Source organism: Protopterus annectens, chromosome 1.part0 (assembly GCF_019279795.1).
Source record: "Protopterus annectens isolate FY-2018-M chromosome 1.part0, PAN1.0, whole genome shotgun sequence".
Lineage (NCBI taxonomy): Eukaryota > Metazoa > Chordata > Ceratodontiformes > Protopteridae > Protopterus > Protopterus annectens.
The window spans coordinates 881,359,090-881,379,117 of NC_056725.1; the positions used below are offsets into that span (position 1 = coordinate 881,359,090).

Here is a 20,028-nt window from a genome sequence, read left to right on the forward strand (position 1 = left end):
CGACACACGTTGCTAACGTGGTTGGGTAGACCTTCTCCATTGCCACCACAGTCATGAGAGGATTCACATCTAGATCAGGGGTCATCATCCTTGTACTCATCACTCATTAGACCTATGATTAAGTACAATGCCGTTCGGAATGTCGATGACCCGACACCTGCAGCAGCTGGAAAGGCCCCAACAGTTCGACATTGACAAACGGATGCAGGTCTCATGAATATGTGTTATGCTGCCCGACTGAAATGACTCAGCTCTATTCAGTGCATACCACTGCTCCAGAGGTGACCTGTACTGACATACAAGGCCATGTCGAACCCAGATTTGATGACTATACTTCACCTAAAGTCCTGAATCCCTCAGAACCACAAGGAGCCGTGGCGTAAACAACGTACGGTCATTAATAGAAACGTGCTGGAGGGACAATTCATCACCCGAGCCTCACTATGCTGTGGAACAACATCCCAGTACATGTGAGGCTGAGAGCACCTCGCTGGCCTTGTTCAGGGAATCTTGACCAATGGATGGGAGATTGTAGATATACCCCAGGATTACTTCAGTGTCACTGCTTGACGGAAATTACAGCAATATAATAGGCATAGTTTTCTTCAGAAGCTGAAGAAATTGGCAAAGGCAACATAACTATGGGCTGGCTTATATAGATGCCCTTGGGCAGCAGATAGCCTACTATGAACCTGAACCTGAACCTGTGAACCTATGTTCATAGTTTGTCCCTATTCACTTGTCTATCCCTGGCCTCGTTGTTGTGTGGATATTTCTGTGGCCTGTAGTTGAACTATGTATTACCTGCAGGTATGCTGTGTACAGTGCACATATGTCATGGTTGATTGCAGTGTATCTGTGTGTACCTACCTCTCTGTGATATGAGGACTACCACATCCTTCACAGCATTACATGCATATGTCCATACTATTATTCATTGGCCTGTATGGGGGTTGTCAGGCATGATTTACCGATGTCCCTGTTTATTGTGCGCATCATGGTGGTCTTTGACCGGCCTCCGTTGCTATCGTGGATGAATGATTGGTGTTGGTGGTGTGTTTGTGTTGTGTTTCCACTGCCGATACATCAGTGGGGGGTGGGGTTTGGCACATGTTCCTCTTTGCAGGGCCCCATCCTGGACATTTGTGTCTTGTCCAACACTTGGCACATGCCATGTCCTGTGATATTCCCCAATCGTGTATGCCTTCACACATTACTACTCAGTGTTACTGGCAGTTTGTATCTGATGCGCATGCTATTATGTTGGATAGCTTAGCCTATTCCTTGATATGACATACCCATTCATCGAGCATATACATGTTATTCAATCCTTTGCATTGGCACGTGGGTGTTTTGGCCATCCGGCACCACTATTCTCTACGTGCGATGTCCCACCTTCACCTTCTGTCCATGTGACACCTGTTGGGGTATCCTGTGGTGGGCAGATGTTCCGCCCCCTATGTGTTGTGTTTGACATGTCTGCATAGCTAATCATCAATACGGTGGCTGAACATGCCTGCTTTTGTCAGATATGTGCAGTTATGGACACCGTGGGCGTGTCGAGCACGCCTGCCAGGGGTTTCGACAGGTCCGCCACCATGCGGGATGTACATTCTGCCGACACATTCACATGCAGCCATTTACGGATATCGGTACCTGAGGTGAGATATTGACGTAGAATTTTGTATTGCCCGCGTGCTTTTCTGCTGCTGAGACAATACTTCATACTACATTGGTATACCCACTGTGTGTAGAGTGTGCAGCTGCGCCAAGGCTGCTAGCTGGGTTGGGTGCAGTCATTACATGAGTGCGGGTTACGATGCTATGGCCAGAGGCTGACTGTGTGTACATTTGCATGCATAGGTTCTGCTTCTGGATATTACGCTTGGCCTCGCCGTCTGTAATACATCTGACGGAAGCACGTTGCTGGAGTGTAAGTACATTCTGGCAAAGCCAAAAACAGTGGGGGGCATGAACCAAAAAGGGACATGCATTTTCTGAACAATAAGATCTATAAAACTTTAATGATTGGGTTACATTATTGACTATAATCCTCAATGATTTAGCAGAAAATAAAGAACCCATTGAGGGTACTACAGTTGGTGCAGAGGATTAAGGCTCTAAGTTCTTAAAGAGCAGCTATCTATAACCAAAGGCACAGGTTTGGACTTCTCCATCTCTATTTACCTATTGTATGATTCTGAGCCAGTCACTTAACCAGCCATTAGTCAGTATTTAACAGCTATGATGGAAATGTATTATTATTAAGTGTTTAGCAGTAAATATGGAAATTCATTATTATTAAGATAATTGTCAGTGACTTATGAGCACATACAAACACACATACACACACACTCATTCTCCCCCTTTCCATCAATATTAGTATGAAAAAAAACAGCTCACAAGAAGAACCAAGTAAAATGGATATTCCAGTTGGTGAAAATGTTTCCATTATGCCAGTATAATGCTGGCTCACAAATTTAAGTAGAAAGACTCCAAAAGAAGTGAAAACAAAATGGCTGGCTCACAGATCACTGCCACTTCTTGAAAAGCCTGGGTTGTTAAAAAAAAAAAAGTTGCTGCTCTTTAAAGCTCCAAGAAGTCTTTCTCTCTCATGGGCTCAAATCTAGGGACACAGGGGTAATGAGAGTGAGGCTTCCTGGAGCTGCAGCTGTTGTAAATCACAGATGTGAGAGTGACACAGTCTTTCTTTTCTTTTCTTTTTTTTATTTGGGGTCAGAAAGAGATTTCATTTGCAGAGTTGAGGGCCACCCTTCCAGCAATGGGTCCTACAAAGCTGCCTAGGTCACACTGCGCTGGATCCAGCCCTGGATGGCAGGGTTGCTTGCTTGCACTGCCTTTCATGAAAGCAGGGATTGGCTAGCACTTTCAGACCATTGCATCCCACCTTCCCTCAAAGGCAAGTGTGCACAGGGGACATGGCTCAGGTAAAACCCAAACTACACCTAATAGCTGTATAAATGATGGCCCCTCCCAGCTGAGTCAATCCCCCAGTGATGGGGACAAACGGTTTGACTGAAGGGGAGGCTGATGATCGGCAAGCAATGGAGGTAAAATATGACATTTTTTTTCCTCACTGCAAGCTTCCCAAACCTTAGAATTTTTAGGATTTGCCAAGATAAAAAAACAATGTCCTTAGCAATAATATTTTGCTGTGACCCACCACAGCTGACTGAAACCACAAAACTTCATTTTGCATACCTTAATAAGATGCAAATCATATATACCACTTAGTTGCCAGTACATAAAAACACAGATGCTTAATAGGTCTGAGCACCCCTATCTGTGTATACAATTTTGTTAACCATATAAATAAGTTGGTCTGCAGAACATTTTCATCAACAACCAGTGCCAGGTGACAGACATAACACTTACATTCAGATATGTAGAAATAAAAACTTCAGTTTTTATTGCCATTCATTACAATATATTTATAATAAGTAATCTAGTCCATATTTAGTATTATGTATTACAGACTCCTACAAAGGTACAGCATTTAGCCCACATTTACATTTAATGACAATTACAAATATCTACATTAGTAGCAGAAGGAATAATATTTACACATATAATTCTATATGGCTTAGATGCTATTATATCTTATTGGCTGTGCACTGCTGAGAGAGTCAGCTGAGTACTAGACACTTGTTAGCTCTGTAGGAATCATCCTATATCCATATAGCAATTGCAATTAGATTTATTTGTAAGGTATTCCTTAGTAGCTTTCTAAAATATGTTTGCTGGCCTTATGCAGTTCGTCTGGTAAAGCTCGCTTATGCTCTGCTAATGTCTTTTTAGTCTTTTTGGTAAATTAATTCATATAAAGGAAAGTCAAGCACCGTAACTTGTATCTAAATTATTAAAGCCTGTATGTGTGCCCATTAGTTTGTTGTGCCTATGTCTAGCAGTGACACAGAGATGATTCCTGGTGGAGCATGTTAATCTGGGGTTGGACATGGCGCTGTCATATGTCAGGCACATGTCACCTCTGAGCACAGTATGTGACTGAATAGAGCTGGAGTTTCTTCAATCTGGCAGCATATGACCGCTCCGTATGTGCAGCATAGCACATGATGTACTCCTCTATGTCAAATTAAAACAGCAACATTTATATCACAGGGAAGTGCATAAAATAAAGATCTCTTCCATTATACTTTATCCTTCATAACCTGTTAGTGCATGCTTTTAAAAGTTCTGCATTGTTACTTCTGTAACAAATGCCATTAACAAAATGAAAAACAACAGAGCTTTTCTGGCAGTTCCCTATTAGCAGTGTGATACTGAATAATGTGACTTACAATTCTAGTAAAAATAGTGAATTCCAAAACCCACTTTTTCACCTTTAAAATACATTTTCAGGGGGCAGCTCCCAATGTCCTTCATATCTTTGTTCTTAATGCAATATCCCTTCAATCCCTGCACCTTGGAGACGGGTAGATGCTCAAAGATACTGCAGTCTCTGGATTAGTATAAATTCCTTCATTTGTAGTTGCATTTTAGAAGTTCCAGTGATTGCAGTTATGATCCTCAGATCTTTAACAGGCCCTCCTTTTGCTGACTGTACCTTCTGAGGTGCAGCAGATTTATTCCAAGTAACTGTAAATATCTGAATATTGGCCTACGAAATCACAGCAGTGGGACATTTACAAGTCCCCAGTGTTCTGGCAGTTTATTTGCATGTAGATAACTTGTACTATGGACAGCACACTTGTGTTGGCCTACATGTGTAAAAAGTAATGTTATGACATTATAAAGTATGGTTCAGTTTTGGCTTCTTATGTTTATGCCCCAAACTGGCAGAATACACAAAGGCACCTTGCATTACAGAAAGTAAATACATTTATGTATGTGCCTCTTCTATGATGGAGGGTGCAAATTACATAAATGGGAAACACATCAGGTCCCTTGAAAGAGCTACATATAGGTAAAACCAAAGTGATCTAAATTACATCTCAGAATGCCAAAAGGCAACATTTTAGAAATACATAGAAATACTTCAGTAAGGTTTTGGAAATAGCAGTCATAAAATAAAGATCCAAATGAACTAGAAGAGGTAGACAGTGTAAACATTTCGGCACATACCTCATGCTGTAGTGAAGTTACAATATGCTCCTTTTCCTCCAATGAAATACTCTTGTGAGTCTCAGGTGTGTCACTTACAAATAATGTCCAGAAGATAAACCAAAGGACTCCAGCTGCACCTAAACCACAAAGAAAAACAGTGGATACAATTATACTGGCTGCATACCTCTTTACTCTAAAGCAGCAGTTAGTTAATGCTGCTCAGATCATACTTGTTTACTCTTTTTTAGGTGCACTTAACTTATTTGACTATACTGGAATAGCTCTGGGGCAATTCATTATTGTCCCTGCCCATCAAAAACAGTACTCATTAAAAACATCTTTAATAAAAGTGGTAGAAACAAGCAGCTTTTGCAGGGATCTGCTCTTCCCTGCAGTTCACACCCTACTTAAATACAACAGGGTCATGCTAACATTCAGGAAAGGGACAACTTTCAATGAGTGATCCCTTTTGATGAGTGAGGCTAACATGAGGCATCATACTCCTCACTATTGGAGACTTTTTACTTAATTCTGAGTGCTTTTGTTACCTTTTAATTCTAATGAAGGTACAGAAAGAAAGAAACAGCTTCTCCTCCAGTCTTCCAAATTTTTCCATCTATTACATTAAGCAAAGATGCTTCTTAGTCCCATACCTCTGCCCTCTTACCTCTGCCCCCTTGTTCACTTTTCTTTCACCAACAGTGAGTTTAACCCCCTATCAGACCACAAGCTGCCCTGACTACCTGGTTTTAATTATACTCATAATCATGTCATCAGTAGTTGGATGGTTCACAAAGAATCCACATTTTCAAAGTTAGTTTCTTTCCAGCTTCATACTTCCACTGTCTTTTATTTTAAAGCCTAGCACATGCTCTCTAGTATCACTATACAAATGGCAGACCACATATTTTTCAAGTCAGGCTTCCGAAACTGTCATACAATCCAAATGCAAATTCAACAGCAGAATTACAACAGACCAGTCTGCAATCACCTAAGTCTGGAAGTCCAGTAAAGCAGCATTTGTGAAACAAATGAAGCTAATAACCCACAGCAGAAGCAAATGACAACCAGACTAGTACTTAACAATTTCCAATACAACATGGAAATGTACTGCAACAATGGAAATACAAAACTTTATTTTATTAGGTAGAAAACACAAAGAAATACTCTATTGCACTGCAGGTACTAAGCCATTCAAGGAGAAACAATCAGGCCCAGATACAGATTTAAGTAATACTTAGAAAAACCTGACTGGTTATAGTCTTAAAAACACATAAGAAGAATATACTGAAACGCTACATTTCACAAAATACATATTAAATAGCTAATATCATGAACGTAAAGCAAAAGCTTAATGTCAAAGGTCATTAAGGCCAACGGGTTTTAAATTCTTCATCTTATAAATCCAAGAAGCTTCTCTTTCCTGTACTTTGATGGTGAGTACTATTGGCAGACTTCGGGGGTAGTGATTGGTTTAAGGTGCGCCCCCATTTTTGCCAATTTGGTATTAATAGAGTGGGAAAGGAGATTTGTTTTTACTTCCCCTTACAGTCCCAAGATTCAGTCATATTTGCGGTTTTTAGATGACATTCTAATATTATGGAAGGGGGACGAAGAAGAAATCTCACAATTTATTGAATTTTTGAACAATACAACTCCTTTTTTGAAGTTTACTTACAAATGGCAGTGTAACAAGATAGTTTTTAGATACATTTTTATACAAACAAAAGTTGCTTTATGTTCCAGTATATACAGAAAAATGACTTATTCTTATTTACTGTTGCACTATGACAGCTGTCACCATCCCCATCAAAAAAGAAGTGTGGTTAAAGGACAGATGTTGAGGCTGTCTAGGTTAGTAAGTGACGACAAATTATTTGTTGAAATGGAGATGTTAATTGGTATGTTTTTAGCCAGGGGGTCCCATCTAAGCTAATTCAGAGGACTAGATATTAAGTAATAAGAAGACATTCCAGTGCATTCACCCTGATTTTAACATCAGTCCGACAAACCATTAGTTTGATTACAGAAACCAGTGAAATGATGGGAACTATGGTTATTCAATAGTTAGTACAACCAAAATGGCATGGGACTTCACTTTTCCACAGTAACTAAAAGCAATATTGGGTAGTAAACCTCAAGTAAAATATAGCAGGGGACTAACTTGAAAAAATTTGTTTGAAAGACAGAAAAATAACAATTCGACAAACTATAGATCTGAAATGAAAAAATGTGGCACATATAGATACTGTAACTATATTAACAATGGTCCCTATGTTTCATTTAGAGGGCACACCAGGAATATACAATGCCCTGGAAGGTCACCAGACTGGTTGTTTATGTGGCAATGTGTTTATGTTGCACAGCATTCTATGCTGGTAAAACTAAGCATAGAAAGCTTGACAGAATAGCGGAACATGTAAGGGACATACGAAATAAAAAAAGTTACGAATGGTTTGTATATGCACAGTACTAAATGTAAAAATTTCAAAAGCTTTCTGTTTTTTGTTGTTGATAAAATAAATGTGGACCACAAGGGAGGTGATTGCAACAATCTCCTGGAGTCAAAGAAACAATGTGGCAACTTAGACTGAATGCAAAAAAAGCCCCCTGGTATTAATGATTGTTGCTCTATTATAGGCACATTAAAAAAGAGAGTGACTGAAATTTGATACGATATGCTTTTATTTTTCATTTTTAATGTGTTTTTGAATAGAGTATTTAATGTGTTAGTAACTGCATGAATAAAAAGGCTGTTATTTATTCCATTATTTCATTCATTTCAGTTAGTAGATTTATTGATGTAATATTTTATGAAGTCAAGTATTTTATGTGTTTTACAAGTTTTAGATAGGTTAGTTGCTTTAAGGCAACATTATTTAATTTGTTAATTAGTTGATTAATCATGTGATTTTAATATTTAAGAAGGATTGTTGGCTTTTTACCATTAGTCTGAAGAAGCCCTGGATTCACTTGGCGAAAGCATTTAGTCTTTTATGAATTGGAATTGTCAATAGTCTTTTATGAATTGGAATTGTCAATAAAGTGGCTGGAGTGGTGATGCTTTGCCGTGGTTTGTTTGTTTTTAGGTTTATTTATATGCCTGTTTAAAATTTATTTATTTATTTTACATTTGTTTACTGGGAAAGTCTGACTGGACACATGTCCATTTTCAGAGGAGGCTCAGGGAGAAAAGCTCCAGATTAAATACATAATCAGTAATTTAAGAACAATGATATATACATACATTAATCTTTTATGAATTGGAATTGTCAATAAAGTGGCTGGAGTGGTGATGCTTTGCCGTGGTTTGTTTGTTTTTAGGTTTATTTATATGCCTGTTTAAAATGTATTTATTTATTTATTTTACATTTGTTTACTGGGAAAGTCCGACTGGACACATGTCCATTTTCAGAGGAGGCCCAGGGAGAAAAGCTCCAGATTAAATACATAATCAGTAATTTAAGAACAATGATATATACATACATTAATCTTTTATGAATTGGAATTGTCAATAAAGTGGCTGGAGTGGTGATGCTTTGCCGTGGTTTGTTTGTTTTTAGGTTTATTTATATGCCTGTTTAAAATGTATTTATTTATTTATTTTACATTTGTTCACTGGGAAAGTCCGACTGGACACATGTCCATTTTCAGAGGAGGCCCAGGGAGAAAAGCTCCAGATTAAATACATAATCAGTAATTTAAGAACAATGATATATACATACATTAATCAGGCAGAACAGTATTAGCAAAAATCAAACAGTACATAGTTACAATTTCAGGATATGATACAACTGGTCTGAGGCGTCTCTCATCTTTAATACATGCAGTACTTTTGCAAACATATACATTCAATATTTTGAAGTCACACTTGAACCAGGGACTGAAGAGAAGTTAGTCATGTCTATATTTTAAACTGGGAGAATAACTAGACTTCACATATGGTTGTGTTATGTTTCATTGATTGTATGCCCGTGTTTATCCAGGGGTGACAGGAGCATAGCCAGTTGTTCATGAGGTAGGATTTTAGGAGATTTTCAAATTGTGTAGTGGAGTTGTCGGATGTTAGGTGGTCAGGTAGGGTATTCCAAAGCTTAGAAATAAAGTAGCTGAAGAGAGATTTCCCTGCCTCATTTTTATGTTTGGTGGCTTCTAGGAAGTTTTGGTTGCTAGATTTCAAGGTTCTTGTTGTGGTGTAAGGAATTATAAGATTTTGGAGGGCTGGGATTTTGTCAGAGTAGTGGTATAACTTGTGTGCTAGTGACAACTGATTGAGTCGGAGTAGCAGAGGGAGCTCCAGCCAGTTTAGCTTTTTGAGAGAAGCACAGTGATGTGTTCCATATGAAGATTCTGTAGCAAATCTAGCAATCTTATTATAACAAGATTCTAGTTTGTTTAGGTCAGTTTTAAGAAGGTTAGTTAGTACTGCGGATGTGTAGAGGAGGGTAGAGAGTAGATGTGTCCTAGCTATTGTGGTTTTAGTGTGCTTTGAGAGAAATTGCTTGTTGCGATAGAGCAGTCCTAGTTTGAACACATGAATGTCCTTTACGTGTTCCAGAAACTTGGATTTTAACGTCCTAGTAGTTAGTGTGTTTTTTCTATCAATTTTTTTTTTAAAGATTGCACATGGTAATTAATTTTAAGAAAATGTTCACAACATTTATTTAACAACTTCAATCTGTATTAGTATGATATTGTCGCTCATCTCTGGTCAAGATAAAACAGAAGAACATTTGTGGGTTCAGTTCAAGCAGCTTCATCACACACAAACACATCAGAAATGAGGCTTTGTAACTTAAATATATTTATAAACAGACTGACTACCACACTCGTACAAGTTAACACTCTGGCTGTTCTCTCAAAATGGCACTGCTGCCTGCACATGCTCACTATTTATATGCATGTGCTGACATCTGGAAATGCTTCTTAAAGGTACATACACACGCTCTGATCTACATCCTCTGTCTTTGAGAAATGATCCACATATGAAATGACAGTATTCAATGTCATGCAATTTACAAAAAAGATCTTTTGAAATGCAATTACACAGAACTAATTATCTGACATGCAGTCATACAAAATCAGACACATATAAAACAATCATGTCCAGGTTGCTGTGTATTTTACACTAGGTCTGGAAATGCATCTTGATCATGTAACATAAAAGTCAGAACTGAATCTAGCAATGTGGACTGTCTTCAAGGAATGTTCAGCTTTGGGGACAACTGCGACATCATCAGGAACAAGAATGGATACTGAGACATGTTCTTCGGTATGGACATTGGATTGCTCTGAGATCTAGAGTCTATATCACAGGTACAATGCTGCGATATCATTTTTGACACAGAAAGAAGACGTCTGTGGTTTCTCCTGTATTCTATACCCTCAGATTCCACTAAGTAGGCTCTTGGCTTGGCACATATACTTCTCACTTGACCAATTCGATCAAAGCCTTTCGCCATTTGCATCCTCACTGTCTATCCTTGTTTTAAAGAACAAAGAAATCTGTTCATTTTATCATAGCTGGACTTCTGAGAAGAATGGTTCTTAAAAAGTTGGGCTTTGATTGCTGTGTTGTTTTTAGCATTAGGCACCAACAAACTAGAACAGATAGGCAAGGTTGTTCTGGTTTGCCTAGATAGAAGTCTCTGAGCATGTGAGCCAAGTAGTTTGTCACAGGATATATTTCTGAGATTAAATAAATTCAAGATGATATCAGTATTGTCATGCTTTGACCTCTCTAATAATAGCTTTGCACTCTGTACTGCATGTTCAGCAAGGCCGTTTGACTGTAGATATTCAGGACTACTAGTAACATGGATAAAGTCACACTCTTTTGCAAATCTCTGAAACAGTCGACTGGTAAACTGAGAACCGTTGTCAGAAATAACTTTTTGTGGACTACCATGGACTGAGAAATGACATTTCATCTTAGTGATAACAGCACTGGATGTTAGGTTAGGTAGCAAATCGATCTCAAACCAGTTTGAATAAGAGGCTACCAACACTAAGTAATGTTGATTGTTCCACTCAAATATGTCAGTTGCTACTGTTGGCCAAGGTAGTTCACGAATTTGGCTTAGCTGAAGTGGCTCTTTTTGCAAATGCAGCTTAGTACTGTTGCATACTGAACAAGAAGAAAGCACTTTATCAATGTCCTTTGCTAGCAAAGGCCAACATACTAGTCCTCTCACCCTTCTTTTGGTAGAACTGGAACATGGGTGGCCACGATGCAAAATCTGAATGTATTCATGTTGTAAAGAAGTAGGAACAATAACTTTTGGACCTTTGAAAATGATACCATCTTCCATCAGCATCTCATCTCTGTATGGAAAGTAAGGTTGTACTTCTAGTGGTACACAGGATTGCTTTGATGGCCATCCTACATTGATGAAGTGGCTGAGCTTTTGCAAAACTGGATCAGTCTTTGTATGATCTCTTAACTCATCAAGTCTCATGGCAGAAAAATGACGCACTTCCATGACATCAAAGCCAAAATTCTCTGCATCAAGCTGTTCCGTGGTATTTCTGAGCAATCTGGATAAGGTATCAGCCAGATAAAGAAGTGTGCCTTTTGTACAGACCATTTTGAAATCATAATTTTGCAATGTAAGCATCCTTCTTTGTAGTCTTGCTGGACTGAATGCATAGGCTTGTTTAAAATAGTGACTAGATGTTGATGGTCAGTTTCTATCTGGATAGCTCGACCATAAATATAATCATGGAACTTCGAACATGCGAGCACAATTGCCAAAAGTTCCTTCTCAATTTGAGCATACTGCATCTCAGTTTAAGTAAGAGTTCTAGATGCATAGGCAATAGGTCTGCCTTCTTGAATAACTGCATCAAGACCGAACTTTGAAGCATCACAGGAAAGAAATACTGGTTTGTGGACATCATAGTATCTTAATGTAAGTGGTTTAGCAATTTGCTGTTTGAGGTTATCAAATGCTCTTGGTGTTGTTCCAACCATGACCAGGCAACATTTTTATGCGTCAGCTCTCTTAAAGGTGCTGATAATTCACTAAAGTCAGGGATAAATTTGCCCAAATAGTTAACCATACCAAGAAAACGCTGTAGGGCTTAGACATTGTCTAGAGCTGGAATCTCAAGAATGGCTGCATGTTTAGAAGCCTGTACTGGTAAATAAATGACCTACATAAGTAACTTCTGGTAGTCTGAATTTGCATTTCAATGGATTGAGCTCTAAATTCACTTCACGAACTCTGTCCAGAGCTTTCTTGAGGTTTCTGTCATGCTATGCTTCACCATTACCTCCAACCAGTAAATTATCAACTATTATTGCACACAGGTAGCCTGAAAAAAATGGATCCATTGCATGCTGAAAGATTTCACTGGCAGAATATACTTCAAAAGGCATCCTGAGGAATCTGTATTTACCAAATGGGGTACTGAATTTAGTCATTAGTGAAGATTTGTGATCATGCATTACTTGCCAAAATTAACTCTTTGCATCTAAGACAGAAAAAACAGTGACATTTGGCATGAAGGTAGCAATTTCCTCGACTGTACACATAGGATGATGAGGTCTTTTTAAAGCCTTGTTCAAGTCTATTGGGTCAATGCATATTCTGATTTCATCTGAATTTTTCTTATGAGCAGCTACCATGGAAGACACCTACTCAGTTGGTTCTGTGACTGGACAAATTACACCTTGGTGCACCATTATGTCTAACTGGACCTTGACTTTGTCCTGCATAGCTATCTTCTTGCTGGACTGACAACTCGACTGACCTCTGGGTCTACTTTCATGGAGTACACAACTGGAAGGTTGGCTAGCTTTTCATTGCAAATATCAGCATACTCTGAGAAAATAGCATCACTGAAGCTGGAACTGGGACATGTGCTTCCATGATGGACTTATTTGGTAAAAGAAAGCAATTTCATTCCCAAACTGTCTCTGAGACCTAATAATGACTGAAAGGTATTTGAACTATGTAAAATTGCAAGCTGTAACTGTTCCCAACCAAATAGCATGAAAGCATTACTGAGCCTTCACCTCCATAAGCAACAAGCTTCACACAATTGGCCAAATTAAGTTGTTCATCAGCCCTTACTTTAGCAAATGTTTTTACTAACATTACATTACACTTCAAACCAATGTTTACTTTGAGCTCTATGGGTTTGCCATTGATCAGAAAAGTACAAAATACTTCATTCTTTGCCAATAAATCTACTACATTAATCTTATCACTGACCTCTGATACACCATCTACATAGAAAGTAGGGTTGCAGCTTTCTACATGATCAACTTGCTTTTTTAAGTGACCTTTCTTAATAACTGAATGAGGCTCGCTTGATTTACAAAACATTTGAAAGTAGTTTCATTCTTTACACTTGTGGCATTGTTGTCCAAATGCTATGCACTTCTCTCTTTTTGATTCATTCTTGGCTCCACAATTATGATAGTTAACAATAAGACTTGACTTGGGCTTTGCTGACTCACCCTTATACTGCACTAAGCATGCCCCTTTTACTGAGCTAGTCTTGGAACTTGCTAGAAAGCTATGGGTTCTCCTTGCCAGACACGCAGGGGTTGCAGCTGCCACATGCTTAGGCCTGTTTCTGCTTACCACGTGTTGCTTGCTGTCTACATTTGCTCTAGAGGCTGCTGAAACCATGCTCTTATCACTTGCAAGCATACTTGTGTGCCTTTCTGTGAGCTCATGGATTTGACAAATCTCTATGGTTTTGCTTAATGTTAAATCACTGTCACAAAGAAAAATCTTTCTTGCGGCAGCACTATTAACACCACACACAAGCCTGTCCTTTATTAACTCATCTTTCAAATCACCAAATCTGCACATTGTTGGCCTTATTTCTCAAGTCAGTGATATAAGCTGCAAAAGTTTCACCTGGCTTTTAGTCTCTGTATAAAATAAGTGCCTCAGTAATGTAACATTTGTCTGGGGGTTGCACATTTCTCTAAATTTACATTTTAAGCACTCGGGGTCCTCCCTTGATTTAGCTGGTACCACAATATGGCAGGTTTCCCCCTCTCCTGCATATACTTTGATGCACACACAAATGAATGGTCTCTTTCAATAGCCTCTGACCCAGCTAAGTTAAGGAAAATGAATGTCCTTGTATGTGTATCTCTGTCAGGAAAAAGCTGCTTGTATGAAAATATCATATTCCTGCACAAATACTCCAAATTTTCTGGTATATTATGGTCAAACACAGGTGGACTGGGTCTGCAAAATTCCTCTGCCATGTCAACACACAGTAGTGAAGGTGCTTGAAATTATGTATGAACATATACACACACATAAATATATATGCCAGAACTGTATGCTAGTACTTGTAATTATGCCCAATAGCACAACAAACTCTGAAATAACTGCACTTTGCCAACTAAATCTCTGTAGCAGAAGAACACTTTGAAATCACTGTACTTTGTGAAACCACTCCTTAGTGTAAGAAATATTTTGAAATGACTGTACTTTGCAAATAAACTGTACACAACACAAGAAGCTGAGAGTAAGAAACACTTCAAAATGAATGCACTGTGCAAATAAACTGTACGCAGCACAAGAACCTTTCAAAATGGCTGTACTTTGCGAAATAACTCTGTGCAGTGTAAGAAACACTTTGAAATGGTGGCACTCTACGAATAAATGTACACAGCACAAGAAACTTTTCAAAATGGCTGTACTTTGACTGTACTTTGCAAAATAACTGTACTTTGCACACAGCAAACACTTTGAAATAATTGCACTGTAATAAAGTACACACTCTGCAAACACTTTGCACACTTAGATACTTCGAACAACCCTAGTTATGCTTTGAATGGCTTCAGTCAATGCAAAATAGTAATTTGTGCCCAAACGCAGTTTTGCTAAAAAAAATGCAGCCACCTTGCTCTTTATGCTTAATTTGTCCCCTTATTGTACTCGTTTTGCCCATTTAACCTGTCATCATGCTCACTGTACTTTTCTTGTGCTCGTTTTACTTTAAACATGCTCGTTATGCAAATCAAAGGTAATTCTGAGCCCCATATGAATATCTCTGCTAATTTTATCAAATATCATAGTTTTGAACATTTCATTTAATTAATAATGCATTTTGTGCCTTTTGTTTGATTAATAATAAGCTTTGTGCTACTTGTTTGATTAATAATGTGTTTTGTGCCTTATACATGTGCTGTTTCATTTTCTTTGACAAATAAATAATTTGTGCAGTTTTTTTACCTTAAATTTGTTTCTGGCCCTTTTTTGTTTGTCTGAGCTCCGTTTCAAACAGCTTAATCTGCCTTCATCTTCAACTCTGCCCCTCATGGCTTGAAGCTGTTCCCTTAATTCCAGTTCTGACACCATGTCGCTCCTCTGGTCAGGATAAAACAGATGAGCATTCATGGGTTCCATTCAAGCAGATTTATTACACACAAACACATCAGAAATTATGCTTAGTAACTTAAGCTTAAACTTATAAACAGACTGACTACCACACTCATACACGTTAACACTCTGGCTGTTCTCTCAAAATGGCACTGCTGCCTGTACATGCTCACTATTTATATGCACATGCCTACACTTGGAAATGCTTCTTAAATTTACATACACATCTTCTGATCTACAGATATTAAGATGGTTTCATTGATGAATGAATGTCACCTCTTTTTTGGGGGGGGCTTGACCATCACATGATTGGTTGGTCAGGTTTGACTGGATGGCTTGCTGGAGGTTGGGTCGCCATAGGATTCTAACTTTATTATATAAGTTTTGGGTTGATTACATTTTTTATCTGATGAAGTTTTTGAAACATAAACGAAAGCGCTTATCTTTTAATTTGTGAATAAAACATTACCAGCACAGACTCTGTATGACTATGTTCTTTTTGTTTGTTTGCAGTTCACCTAACAGTACTGTTTATAAATCACCTGACAACTACAAACTCCTAATTACTGTTGCCTATGATATATTATTCATTATTTCAGTGTAAACCCCTTATAAATGAAGTTCTTCTCCACCAGGCTAGTGCTACATTCTCAATTCATTGCTTTCTATGGTTTCATCATGTTTGCAGTAACTGTTCCATCCTAGTTCTACTACCCATCACAGGCAATCCATGTCTATTGTACTTTGGTCTCTGAATATTCATAATCAGAGTCCATTTTTTAGTTTAATATTGAAAAATTAAACAAAAACAGAACTTAGGCTATGTCATCTATAACTGTGACGTAAAAGAATTCATTCACTGATGTTAGCATGCTGCACTTGAAATATACCTGACTACATATGACTTAAAAGGTGGAAACAGTGTGACATTACAACTGTTTTAAAAATATTTATAATTAATTTCCAGGCAACTAGGTGGCGGTTGCACAGCATGGCTTGTCACTGGGAGGGAGAGAGTCAGCAAAAGGCTGAAATGGAAGATTTACAAATATTTCCATTTTCATTCTTTGTACTTTATCTTCAGTAAAGCTGAAACTGTTACAATCCAACAAATCTTTCATTTTTCATTTTTGCACTTCTAATTTTTTGGGGGGGATCTTCAATCTCCATTGACATTTAAGCCTCACTCCTGCTTCTCCCATTTCAAATTGGGAACCCATTCTCTTTAGCAGGCAACAACTGTTTGCTCGTTCATTCCTTGCTCAGCAGCAGGACTGGTGCTGTCACCCTGCATGGGGAAATGGACTGGAGCCTTAGGGCCTACCACGTCTCCATTATCCATGCTGCAGTGTTCCAGAAAATGACATATAGTGGGTGCACATGACAGTTGTGTCTCCTGCTTCTGCAAGAGGTATCCTCACAGTCATCTTTCCTCCTTGAAGGAAAAGCATTGTCAGTAAATTTTAGACTCCACCAAGGATTTAACATGAAGTGCACAGTTTAGGCGTGTCCCCATAATCTACCCACCAGACAGAGACAAGCAAGCTCCACCTTGCCATGTTTCTCTTTTTCTCTTTCTTTCTTTCTTTCTCTCTCTCTCTCTCACTCTGTCTCTCCACAGCCAATTTGTTGAATCCAGGACTACCAGTCAAACATGGGTCAGCTGGGTTATAGACAGGCCTGCATCTCCTTCTCCATGGAAGCTGTTTTCTAAATGTGATCCTAAAATAATCTCACACTACAGATGCAAGTGAAACATAACTTAACAAAATATCTCAGTTCTTATGTATAACATTCCTATTTAACTCCCTAATGATTATATTCCAGAACAAAGATAACAGGATTCAAGTCCTTAAAAAATACATCACACTAGCTCTAGTTAAAAATCACGTATACACTTATAACAGTTTCTATAATATTCTGAATCTTTTCCTCACAGTAGCCTCTTAAAATAAAAACTTATTTACTTATTTATTTAGTTAGTTAGTTAGTTGGTTATTAATTACACCATACAATGTGGCCCTGTGGAATCAGGACTGGAGGCATCCTGTCAGATGGATGTGGTATCACTTCAATATCATGTATCGGAACCCAGCTATGGCCCTCTTGTGAGGAGACAGTAGAACAATGTTCATTACCCTTTGAATAGTTATTGGTAAACATTGCATTCAGTAGGGCAATAGGGGAGTCAGATGGCATAGGAATGTGAGACTCTGAGTGGCTGGCCCAGTGGGGTGTTCCATAGTACAGACACTAGAGCATCATTCACAGCCTTTGGAGTGTCCACGCCTAGGAGAAATGACAGCCATTAACAATGGGGACAGCAATACTGTCTCTGGAATACTGTATGCCATCTGGGTAAGCCTGGCTTGTGGCCATGTACCATCCATCCACCCCACTGCACCACCAAGATGGGCATTTGATAGCACCTTCATGGAGGCACCTGTGTTTGTCAAGTTGGACATCACTGCTTACACTGGGAATATCTGCTTTAGGTCCCTATGTGCTTTGTCACTCTGCATGCATTGTAGGATATCCTGCAGAACCTGCAGCCATTGCCGTTCCTCATGCAGGCCACACAACATGTTTAACACTGCTGACATGCTGTTATTAGTAGCCATCTGTGCCTTGATCACTTACCTGCACATCTACTGACTTATGCCAAGGTGACACCCAGGCCACAAGAATATCCTGAAGTCAAGGTGGCAATGGCCAATGACATATCTCTCAGTAATGGTGAGTACATGAATCTCAGTGGCACTGCTTTTCACTGATGACATCTGTGGTGGTGACTTCCTATGTAACATGGTTGGCACTAATATGGGCAGAATGTCCAGCACTAAAAGCAGGGATGTTGGAAGTTCTTCTTGTCCCTTTGCTGTTATTTCAGCAGTGGGAAAGATGAGCACGCACTCCATTTTAGTATTGCCAACAGTACCACTGCATCATCAGAATATGCCATGTATGTGGTGCCAATATCATCAGCCACCAGTTACCCACTGATACCAGGCATGTTCTGTCTTGTGTTGTGCTGGAGCCTCTACCAGTGAACCTATGACAGCATACAGATAACATAACTGTGGCAATGTTGTATCATAGGTTCCACTCCCACCACCATGTGGCACACAAACTACTACATGTCAGTACTATACATAACCTATGGGTGTATACATTCCATGTGGTGTAGGCTGACTATGTTCCAGTCCTGATGTCCCTAGAACATAGATATGCATATGTGCTCTGTTGACTCAACCACTCACACTAGCTGGGTCACTGTTCTAAAGTAAAGGAACATGCCAGTACCAACTTGCTGCATTCCTTTTAGACTCGCATGCAGTTTCCATATCTAGCCCAGGTTCCATATCCAGGACACTACCAGGTATGAGGGTTCTCTTACATTCTCCAAATAGATATTCCTCCATCTATGAGCGACAACTCTGTGTTGGTGGGCACATCCTGTGGTCTACCTCTCCCTCTCTCTCTCTCTCTCTGGTAATTTCCTGTATATTAGTCATATCATGCAATATAATGTTGGTGATCTTGTGATATACATATATTACTGTCCTATTATGCAAACTCATTGCATTTATGTCCTACAATAGTCCCTGCCACACCTTGTTACAGAAGGCCTTCTCTGCTTTGCTCCTGTCAAGGATATACCTGCCATGTGTGCATAGGACTTGCAGTAGCACCTCTGTCTCCAGTGTGGCAAATATACCCTTTGTTGTAGTTTGCATGGGAAAAGAAGGACTGGTCATAGCCCAACAAAGTGCAAGTAAGTGGCCATCAAATGGGGGTAGGGGCAGCCTACATACATATGTGTCAGCCACAAACTGACATGCACACACAGTCATTAATATGTGATCATAAAATGAGGAAGAGACAACCCATATTCATAGGGAACATCCACAAACAGCCATGGGCACACACTAACTGAAATGTGTAATGCACAGCTGAACACATTTTGCCATGGGCCCATGAGAGATGCAAAGGTTGGAGAAGTCCAGAGAGCAAACATGCTATAGCAGGCTCTCTGCACACATGGAATGCATCTCCTGACCAACGGTAACACAGGAAAGGTTTGTCAGGGCCAGATGTGACAGAAAACAGTGCAGGGTGGACATTAGTGCTATGAGATGCTATAACAGGTCTCTACAGCAGGTAGAGTGAAGGGCAATTGATCTGATATTGAATGATGAGAACAACTCACAAGGAATAGCAAAGGACATGTCCACCCCAGGAAGTGGTCCACCAACACAGAAGCAGCTCATTGAGATGGAAGAGTTTCTAGTGTCCCTGTCTGGACTTGGAGGTGAGACGTTGGTGTGGGAGCTGGGCTGACCATGACTGCATGACTGTCTGTAGGGAAAGCATCAGGTTAGTAATAATGGTAGTATTTCTATATTGTACTGTATACTGTACCTGAGGTACGACTTATTCTGCAAGAGGCTTTTGCATATCTGTCTTCCATTTACTTCTGTTCTGTAGCTGCAATGTATATGGATGTTCACAAGCTAGTCACAGACGGTGTCTTCTACAAGTATGATTGCCATGATGGTATTTATGTGTGTGTTTGAGTTCTGCT

General features: G+C 39.2%; 1 protein-coding gene across 2 annotated transcripts in view; it reads right to left on the reverse strand.

Moving 5' to 3' along the window:
• LOC122795591 (sialin-like) overlaps positions 1-20,028 on the reverse strand; it is a 711,524-nt gene that overhangs the window by 449,382 nt on the left and 242,114 nt on the right. For both annotated transcript variants that reach the window (XM_044063849.1, XM_044063858.1), the window contains one exon: positions 5,104-5,222. In XM_044063849.1, coding sequence (XP_043919784.1) covers positions 5,104-5,222 — 119 coding nt within the window. The remainder of the gene's footprint in view (positions 1-5,103; positions 5,223-20,028) is intronic.